The sequence below is a fragment of the Martes martes genome (genome assembly GCF_963455335.1).
Source record: "Martes martes genome assembly, chromosome: 6".
Classification (NCBI taxonomy): Eukaryota; Metazoa; Chordata; class Mammalia; order Carnivora; family Mustelidae; genus Martes; species Martes martes.
Window position 1 is genome coordinate 53443450 of NC_137893.1, and position 10713 is coordinate 53454162.

The following is a 10713-nucleotide window of genomic DNA, read 5'->3' on the forward strand; positions in this document are numbered from 1 at the left end:
CAGACTCCCTGTTGAGCAGGGAAGCCTGATGTGCGGCTCAATCCCAGGACCCTGGGATCATGACCTGAGCCAAAGACAGATGCCTAATCAGTTGAGCTACCCAGGTGCCCCTATTTATTTTAGAGAGAGAATACGAACTGGGGGGAAGGGGTGGGGGGGTGCAGAGAGAATCCCAAGCAGACTCTGGTGCTGAGCCTGGAGCCCAGCACGGGGCTCAGTCCCAAGACCCTGAGATCATGACCTGAGCCGAAATCAAGAGTTGGTTGCCTAACCAACTGAGCCACCAGACACTCCCAGATTTCTTTTAATATAGGTCTCTCAGTAATGCATTCCCTCAGGTTTAGTTCAAATTAGTTTGTCTGAAAGTGTCTTCATTTCACCTTCTTTGTAATATATGTATATATAATGCACATATATACATACATATACACATATATATGCATATGTATACATATATGCACATATATATGCATATATATACATATATAAAAATACGTGTGTGTGTGTATTTGTAAAAATTGAATGCTTTCTCCTTAAAAATCAAGAACAAGTATGGGGCAATTGGGTGGCACTGTCAGTTAAGCATCTGATTTTTGGTTTCAGCTCAGGTCATGATCTCAGGTCCTGGGATCAAGCCCCACATCGGGCTCCATGCTCAGCATGGTGTCTGCTTCAGATTCTGTCTCCCCCTACCCCCGCACTCCTGCTCTCTCTCTCTCTCTAAAATAAATAAATAAAAACTTTAAAAAAATAAAAGAACAAGGAAAGGATATCTGTTTTTTGTTTTTGTTTTTGTTTAAGATTTTACCCACTTACTAGAGTGAGAGCAAGCACAAGCAGGGGGAACAGCAGGGAGAGGGAGAAGCAGGCTCGCTGCAGAGCAAGGAGTCTGATACAGGCTCAGTCCCAAGACCCTTGGATCATGAGCTGAGCCAAAGGCAGATGCTTAGCCAACTGAGCCACCCAGGTGCCCCCTTCCTGGGACTTTTTTTTTTTTTTAAAGATACTATTTATTTATTTCACAGACAGAGATCACAAGTCAGAGATCACAAGTAGGCAGAGAGACAGGCGGCGGGGAGGGAAGCAGGCTCCCTTCCCAGCAGAGAGCCCGATGCGGGGCTTGATCCCAGGACCCTGGGATCATGACCTGAGCCGAAGGCAGAGGCTTTAACCCACTGAGCCACCCAGGCGCCCCTCCCTGGGATTTTCTACATAGAAAATTATGTCATCATCTCTGAATAGGGGAAGTTTTTCTTTCTTTATAATCTGTACACCTTTTAATTCTTTCATTGCTTTATTACACTGGCTAAGACTTCCAGAACTATGCTTAATAAGACTGGTAAGAACAGATATCCTTGGGGCTTGTGCTGTCTCTGTCAAAATAAATAAATAAATAAAATCTTTAAAAAACAAAAAAAGAAAGAAAAAGAAAATCCTAGGGAATTTATGGAAAAAAACCCATAGAACTACTAAGTGAGTTTAGCAAGGTTGTAGGATATAAGGGTATAATACATACAGATCTATTATATTTCCATATTCAAGCAATAAATGACTAGAAACTGAAATTTAAAAGCTGTAACATTTATAGAAGCTTCCCCAAATTGAAATATGTAGGTATAAATTTAATAAAACATGAAGAAGATTTGTATGCTGAAAGCTACAAACTCTGATGAAAGAAAATCAAGAAAGATCTTCATAAATACAGACATGTGTCATGTTGATAGATTGAAGGACTCAACATAGTAAACTATCACTTATCTCCAAAATCATCTATAGATTTAATTCTCTTCTAATTTTTGTAGATATAGACGAGCCAATTCTAAAATGTATATGGTGGACAAAGGAATTAGAATAATGAAAACTGATTTTTAAAAGAAGAACAAAGGGGCGCCTGGGTGGCTCAGTGGGTTGAAGCCTCTGCCTTCGGCTCAGGTCATGGTCCCAGGGTCCTGGGATCGAGCCCCGCATCGGGCTCTCTGCTCAGCAGGGAGCCTGCTTCCTCCTCTCTCTGCCCGCTTCTCTGCCTACTTGTGATCTCTGTCTGTCAAATGAATAGATAAAAATCTTTAAAAAAAAAAAATTTAAAAAAAATAAAAAAAAAATAAAAGAAGAACAAAGGGGCTTCCTGGGTGACTCAGTTAAGCGTCTGACTCTTGATCTCAGCTCAGGTCTTAATTTCAAGGTTGTGAGTTCAAGCCCCACATTGGGCTCCACACTGGACATGGAGCCTACTTAAAAATAAATATTTATTATGTAATATTAATATTTGTTTAATATTATTAATATTTATTTATTTAAATATAAAATAAGAAGAAAGAGGAATCAACTACTTGATTTTAAGACTTACTGTGAAGTTACAGTAATCCAGGCAGGGTAATATTGGCAGAAGGACACAAACAGATCCATGGACTAGGATAGAGAATGGAGAAATAGAATTGCCCAAATAATGACTATTTGATCTTTGACAAAGGTGCAGGTGGAGAAGGAATAGTATTTCAATAAATGATATAAGAAAAATTGATCAGCCGTATACAGAGTACTGAAACTCAATGTAAACTTCATCCTTACAAAATGATTAACTCAAAATATTGATCTAGAGATAAAATGTAAAGCTATAATACTTTTAGAAGAAAATATAGGTGAAAATCCTTATGGCCTAGGGTTTGGTTAAGAATACTTAGAAATGACACCAAGGGGCACCTGGGTGGCTCAGTGGGTTAAAGCCTCTGCCTTCGGCTCAGGTCATGATCCCAGGGTCCTGGGATCCAGCCTGGCATCGGGCTCTCTGCTCAGTGGGAAGCCTGCTTCCTCCTCTCTCTCTACCTGCCTCTCTGCCTGCTTGTGATCTCTGTCAAAAAAAAAAAAAAAAAAAAAGAAATGACACCAAATTCATGATCCCTACAAGAAAAAGTTGAGAAATTGGAATTCATCAAAACTTTAATAAAACTTTCAGTATACAGAACATACAGTCAAGGGGTGCCTGGGTGGCTCAGTCATTTGAGCATCTGACTCTTGGTTTCAGCTCAGGTCATGATCCTCAGGGTCGTGAGATCAAGCTTGGTATCGGGCTCCAATCTCAGCACAGAGTCTGATGGAAATTCTTTCCCCTTTCCTCTCCCCCTGCTCTTTCCTCTCCTCTTCCTGCCCACCTCCCCCACCAGGCATGCATGTGCATGGTCATGTGTGCCCTTTCTCAAATAAATAAATAGATAAAGTCTTTAAAAACTAAACAAAACACAGTCAAGACAATGAAGATAAGCTACAGCTTGGGAGAACATATTTGCAGATACATTTCCCACAAAGGGCTTGTATCTAGACTATAAAAAGAATTTTCAAAACTCAATAGTAACAAATACTTCTTCATTACCGACTACCTTCTTTCTCTCACTCTTTCTTCTCTTTCTTTCCTTCCTCCCTCCTGCTCTCCCTCATTCTGTTTTATTCAAAGCCAGAACATTTTTTTTAAAGATTTTATTTATTCGGGGCACCTGGGTGGCTCAGTTGGTTAAGCAACTGCCTTCGGCTCAGGTCATGATCCTGGAGTCCTGGGATCGAGTCCCACATCAGGCTCCCTGCTCAGCAGAGAGTCTGCTTCTCCCGCTGACCTCTCTCCTCTTATGCTCTCTCTCTCTCATTCTCTCTCTCTCTCTCGAATAAATAAAATCTTTTTTAAAAAGATTTTATTTATTCACTTAGAGAAGCAGAGAGAGTTCATAAGCAGGGGGATAGACAGAGGGAGAGGGAGAAGCAGGCTCCCCGCTCAGCAGGGAGCCTGATGTGAAGCTCAATCCCAGGATTCCAGGATCATGACCTGAGCTGAACGCAACCATCTGAGCCACCCAGGCACCCCCTGAAGAAATATTTATTGAACATCTATAAATTATGTGCCAGGCAACTTGCCAAGCACCGAGAAATACAAAGACAAAACATGGTGTATAGCCTTATGGAATTTTATCTCTGGTAGAAGGACACAGACATAAATATGTATCACAAAGTAGTAGAGATATTATGATACCAGTAACATAGAATGAGAGGCACAGTAGAAATAACCATTTTTGCCATAAGTAGAAGAGCTTAACAGGGGAGTTAAACTTACAGTGATGAGTCTTGTAATGTGAGTATAAGTTGCCTCAAGAGGAGAGAATGGGAGGAAAGGTTATTTCCCACCACTGATTCATTCATGATTAAAGGTAAGGAAGGTGAAATAGAATGCGATTTATTTTTAAAGATGCAAATAGTCTGGTAAAACTTATTGGTATAAAACTTGGAGGAAATTTTTGTTTTTCTTATTTATCTCTTCCCTCCTAATTTCTAAAAATCCTCTTTAAAGGTTATCAACTGGCAAACATCTCTTCACATTCCACCTCAAGCTAAACTGAGTCCTGAAGCATCTGATCTTATTATTAAACTTTGCCGAGGACCAGAAGATCGCTTAGGCAAGAACGGGGCTGATGAAATAAAAGCACATCCATTTTTTAAAACAATTGATTTCTCCAGTGACCTGAGACAGCAGTCTGCTTCATACATTCCTAAAATCACACACCCAACAGATACATCAAATTTTGATCCTGTTGATCCTGATAAGTTATGGAGTGATGATAAAGAGGAAGAAAATGTAAATGACACTCTCAACGGATGGTATAAAAATGGAAAGCACCCTGAACATGCTTTCTATGAATTTACCTTTCGGAGGTTTTTTGATGACAATGGCTACCCATATAATTATCCAAAGCCTATTGAATATGAATATATTAATTCACAAGGCTCAGAGCAACAGTCAGATGAAGATGATCAGCACACAGGCTCAGAGATCAAAAATCGTGATCTAGTTTATGTTTAACACACTAGGAAATTGTTGTAATGAGGGTTTGCAAAAAGACCTTAAACGCAGAGTTTTTTGAGGCTCTGAGAGTAAAATTATGCAAATGTTACAGAGCTGTGTATGAGTGCTCTGTGTACAATATCTTATGTTCCTAAATTATGGAAAATTTTTTTTAAAATGTTAATTTATTCCAGTCTTTTTAATCAGTAATTTAGAAAAAATCATAATAAAGAAAGTAAATTATGAACTGAATATTATAGTCAGTTCTTGGTACTTAAAGTACTTAAAATAAAAAAATAGTGCTTTGTTTAAAAAGGAGAAGCCTGGTATCTATATGTACATACACTAAATAATTTAAAAAAAAAACAGAGTTTTTGAAATTTTTTTGAAAGACAGTTTTAGTTTTATCTTGCTTTAACCAAATATGAAATGTATCCCACATTCACAGAGTTTTGTCCTTTTTTTAACCCCCATAACCTAGTTTTTGGTACAAATAAGCTGTAGAAATTAAGCCATTATGGTGAAGAGTGTTCCTAGGCTAATGATAATCTGATAATTTACATCTTAGAACTGAGAAATACAGGGTTGAAATAGTACGTTCATCAGAAGAAAAAATAATGCAGATTATCTGGTTTGTTTTCCCCCTCTGTGGAATATTTACTCTTCTAGCATTTATTTCTCAAGAATTACTGGCTTTAAAAGAAGCAGAGCACTACCATTTTTCTTTATATACTGTATTTTTTTAATGCTGCTTCTAGTTTTTAAAAGGGAATAAAGTTGCCATAAGTCAAAATTTACAGTACTGAATGCTAGCATCCTTTGTATTTTTCCTTCAAATTTTTTTCAAGTTTCCACCATCCTAAGCAGAGAGATTAATTTCAGTTTCATATGAAACTTTAATTAGAAAAATTATTTGTGGGTACTCACTAGAAAAGTACTTTTTCTGTATAGTGACAGTTTTGGTTATGTCATCAGTAATGTTATATGTTTCCTCTTTCAGAACAGTGCTGTATATATGGACTGTTAGGGCAAAGGAAATCTGGCTGTTTGACCATATTTTACCTATGGGCTGATTAACTGGTGAAAAGATTATTATTTAAATCCTAATTGAGTGGCCCTTAGTAATTAGAAAAAATTACATAGTAGTCTTAATAGAAAGTTCAAATCCTCCCAACTTAAGGTTAAATAATATGTTTTTCAGCATGCCTATTATATATAATGCTTAGGTTTTAAGAACTCTTATGGTTTCAAACCAGAATACATTTAGCTTCTCTTGTAGGAAGGGGAAAAGGGCTCTATTCTGCCATTAGTAAAATTTGTATTTTACTTCCTTTTCTTTAAGCTCCACTGATAGGGAATTGTTTTATCAAAATTTTATATTTCTGGATAAGAAGAGGCATAATTATAGTGATTTTCAAACTAATGGAAAAAAGCTAGTGGAAGTCTCACATATGTAAGTAAAATTAAAGGTAAAGCTGTTCTATTTGAATTGGGGCTGGCGACGAAGACTTAGTAGCTCAAACTTCCCATGTTTCTCTGGGTGTCCCTCTCAGAGCTTAGCTTGTAAACCATGGGTCTTTGGGGTTCATTGGTTTTTTGAGAATCTGGTGAAAGGTGGGGACTCTCTTCCCAGAAAAATACACATAACACACACATATAGAATGCTACATGCAGTCTTAGGAATTCTGGACATGTTGAAAACTTCATTAACTTGGTTACGGACCTCTGTCCTAGAAGAACACTGATATATTAAACTAAGAACTTTGCTCTAAATTTACTGATTAGTACTCAGATTCACACATCTTGTGTAAACACTGATAATTTGTGATGAAAAAAAGTCTGTACCATGTGATAAGATACCCTTAGGAATGCCTCTCTCTTGCTGGTACAGCACTAAGACATTTTAAACATACTCTTGAGAGCACTGAAATAGGTGTTTGGCTTGTTACAGGCTTGATACAGGAATATTTCTGAAGGACTTCTAATCAGAGAGATGTAAGAAAGGGCACCAGAATGAGTTGGCAGTCTCCACTTCATGGAACATTTGATTAGTGCTATAAAATCCTATGCCAAAGTAGTTCAAGAATTTTTAGCTCAGTACTCAAATTTTAAGATATCCCTCTGGCTCTCTGGGTTTTCTCAGATTTATTGATATTTCCATTTGGTTGTTTTACTTCTGGATTGTGATGCAGTGCCGTACAAAACCAACTTTGTTAGTTTTATGTTGTAGGAATACTAAGGTGCTGTCTCCTCTCCCTCCCTCCCTCCCCACAAAATCTGTGTTGACACTACAAATTCTGTGTTCTTTTAAAATTTCCTTTGACAACATAAGCTTTTTCTGTTTATGTAAAGCAGTGTACAAGCCTTTGCTGTCTGCACTTTTAACAGTTTGGATATACTTATTAGCTCTCTTATTCTCAAACCTATCCAGTTCTTCTAGCACAGAATCTGGTGTTTCCTGACCAGAAAGATGAGAACAACATGAAAAAATCTATATGCTTTCAATTGAAATAGAATGAAAACATTGGTTATATGTGTTTTCTTTTTCAGATAATTTTCCCACTTAATAAAAAACTTGCTGTCTTTCTTATACTTATCCCCTTTTTATGTATATCAATAGTATTTATGAAATGTGTTCTATAATTATGTAATTGTAGATACTATTATGTATTGTCTGGTGACATTCCAAGGCAGGCCCTGTTGCTGTATCTTTTCTACTTTATTTGTAATAGGAACTATAGAATGTATGACTAAGAAGTCACTTTGAGATTGACTTTTTTAAAAAGTTATTACCTTCTGCTGTTGCAAAGTGCAAAACTGTGAGTGGAAATGTTTTATTCTGACTTAATAATATGTTAGAAATTAGAGAATACAGTGGGAAGAGTTTTAGATATTGCTGCTGCTGTTACCTAAGGTACTTTAGAAATTTTTCTTTAATAAACAAAAATAAACAAAAATCCCTTTGGTATTTAAAGTTAAACATTTATTTAGCCTGTTTGTTTTAATCTAAAGCAAAAAGTAATTTGGGTCAACATGTTGGTATATTTGTAAAGCGCCTTAATATATCCCTTTGTGGAAGGCATTATCCCACAGTTTACTTTTATATTGTATTGTGTATATAAGTATTTTGTATTAAAATTGAATCAATACAACACTACAGTTTTATAAAATAATGCTTTGTTAGGAAAAGGAATTACGGCTTTGCAATATAACTAAATTGTTTTGCATACTTCTGAATGTAGTAGATATGAATAATCAGCCTGTGTTTTTAATGACTTTATTTGTATTTTCCCAACCATTTTCTCTAGTGTCATATTTGCTGGGATAATAATAAAAAAAATTCAGATCTTTCAATTATGTGTGGAAAGCTATCAAAGCACTTAATGTATGTTGATTTTCATTTTTTTTAAATTTTTTAAATATTTTTTATTTATTTGACAGACAGAGATCACAAGTAGGCGGAGAGGCAGGCAGAGCGAGAGGGGGAAGCAGGCTCTCCGCTGAGCAGAGAGCCCAATGTGGGGCTCGATCCCAGGACCCTGAGACCATGACCCAAGCCGAAGGCAGAGGCCTAACCCACTGAGCCACCCAGGCGCCCCATTTTCATTTTTAAAAGTGTATTTTAATGTTTATTCTTAGAAAATTTATGATTAAAAATTCAATGTTTTAGAATTAGAATATATATAACTAATGATAATAGGGTTAAGGCAAACTGAGTAGAGTTAGTGTAACCCAGTAAAATGTTTTCATTTTACCCAACGTAAGTACAGTAACTACTTCATGTTAAAGGCTTCCTTTAGATTAGCAGAGATTTAAATCTTTCTAATTATCAGACTCATTTCATATCATTTGAGTCTGCTTTAAAATTTTAAAATAGGTGGTTGTTGGCTAATCTGTTTTCCTTTATTTACAACCCTTTATCATATACTGATGCTATATCTTTTTTTTTTTAATTTTTTTTAAATTTATTTATTTGTTAGAGAGAGCGAGCGAGCACAGGCAGACAGAGTGGCAGGCAGAGGCAGAGGGAGAAGCAGGCTCCCTGCCGAGCAAGGAGCCCGATGTGGGACTCGATCCCAGGACGCTAGGATCATGACCTGAGCCGAAAGCAGCCGCTTAACCAACTGAGCCACCCAGGCGTCCCACTGATGCTATATCTTAAATCAACTTTACACGGATGAACACATTTTTAGTTTTGTGGTATTTTTTTCCCTTTTCAAGCATTACCATCATTCTTAATCTCCTTTATCCTCTTGTTTGCACTTCCTATAAAATTATATTTGGTCTTCGTGAGGATGTTGTATAGCTGATGCAAGTTGCATTATTTCTGTGATTCATTATACTACACTGTAGGCCCATATCTGGCATGATTGTGACTCTATTTTGTTATGCCAAACACACACAACACACAAAAAATGCATCTGCTCATGTGTGTTGAAGGGTAAAGGAAAGATCTCAAATTTATGTCTGATACATAGGCAGTTATTTTCGTCCCTAATATCTTGTCTTTCCTTCTTACTACTTAAGATCCAGAGATTCTAAACATACTGCTGGATTCAGAATCTGGGTGGAACTTCGAGTTGTTTCCCCCTGAAGAAGGTTTAAATTTGTTCTGTGGTGAGAAAGGGGTTCTCAAGAGTCCTTAGTTCCCAGGGTGGTTGACCAATAACATAGGCTGCTCTTGTTCCCAGCGTCCATTCTCTCATTCTTTTCTGAATAGAGCCCCCATCTCTGTCCAGATTTTGACTGCCCTGCTAGAGCCCATGTTTCTCATATTCCCTTGTAATTAGGTGTGGCCACATGACTAAGTTTTGGCCCGTGGGATATGAGCATATGTGATACACACTTAAAGTTGATGTTGCTTGCCCTCCACTTGCTCCTTCCCTCTTCCCCACAGGGTGGAACATGGACAGAGTGGTGACTTTATATTGACCATGAAAACTAGGGAAAACACCTTAGGGGTGGTGGGTCAACAAAAGGAGTAGAACGTAGTTACCTGAGGCGTCTGGGTGGCTTAGTCAGTTAAACTTCTGACTACAGCTCAGGTCATGATCTCAGGGTCTGTTGATTGGGCCCTGCCTCGGGCTCCATCAGGGAGTTTGCTTGTCCCTCTCCAACCACCCTCCCCCCACCCCGCTCGTGTTCTCTCTCTCTCATAAATAAATAAAATCTTTAAAAAAAAAAAAAGGAACCTGGTTACCTGAAAGATTGTGTGGTGTGGGGCTATCTGTCCAGGCTGGACTAATAAATTGTAGAATGTTAGAGAAAAGGAAAACAAGCAAAACTGTGTGTGTATACAAATCCCCATTTCTTACTGTTGCTGAACTTGTACCCTAATTAGTATAGAGTTTATATTACTGTTTAATCTGATTTGCAAAACAATTTGAGGAGGTCATTTTGTACTTTGATCATCTCCCAGGCAACCAATCATGAAACTCAGTTACTTTACCTTGTACATCTTTCTCCAGTTCATCATCTTCAGCCCCACTGTTACTACTCTGGTTGAGGCCCTCATCAGCTCTTGCCTGAATTACTGCAATAACTTTCTTTTTAAATTTTATTTATTTATTTGAGAGAAAAAGAGAGAGAGCATGAGAGGAGAGAGGTCAGCAGGAGAAGCAGACTCCCTGCTGAGCAGGGAGTCCAATGTGGGACTCATCCCAGGACTCCAGGATCAGGACCTGAGCTGAAGGCAGTCACTCAACCAACTGAGCCTCCCAACCGCCCACTGCCAATAACTTTCTAACTATTTGATTTCATTCTGGTCCTTCAAGTTTATTAGCTAAACTAGCATCCAAATGACCTACTTGAAAGATAACTGGATTCGGTTTCCACTATGACCAAGTAAGCTCCTAAACAACTCACTTTACCCCCGTAGAACTATTATAAAT

At 37.7% G+C, this 10713-nt stretch overlaps 1 protein-coding gene across 1 annotated transcript in view; it reads left to right on the top strand.

Moving 5' to 3' along the window:
* The window catches only part of LATS1 (large tumor suppressor kinase 1), a 53010-nt gene extending 45220 nt beyond the window's left edge, over positions 1-7790 (top strand). The window contains exon 8 of the mRNA XM_080806298.1: positions 4331-7790. Coding sequence (XP_080662424.1) covers positions 4331-4840 — 510 coding nt within the window. The 3' untranslated portion in view covers positions 4841-7790. The remainder of the gene's footprint in view (positions 1-4330) is intronic.
* The last annotated feature ends 2923 nt before the right edge of the window (positions 7791-10713 follow it).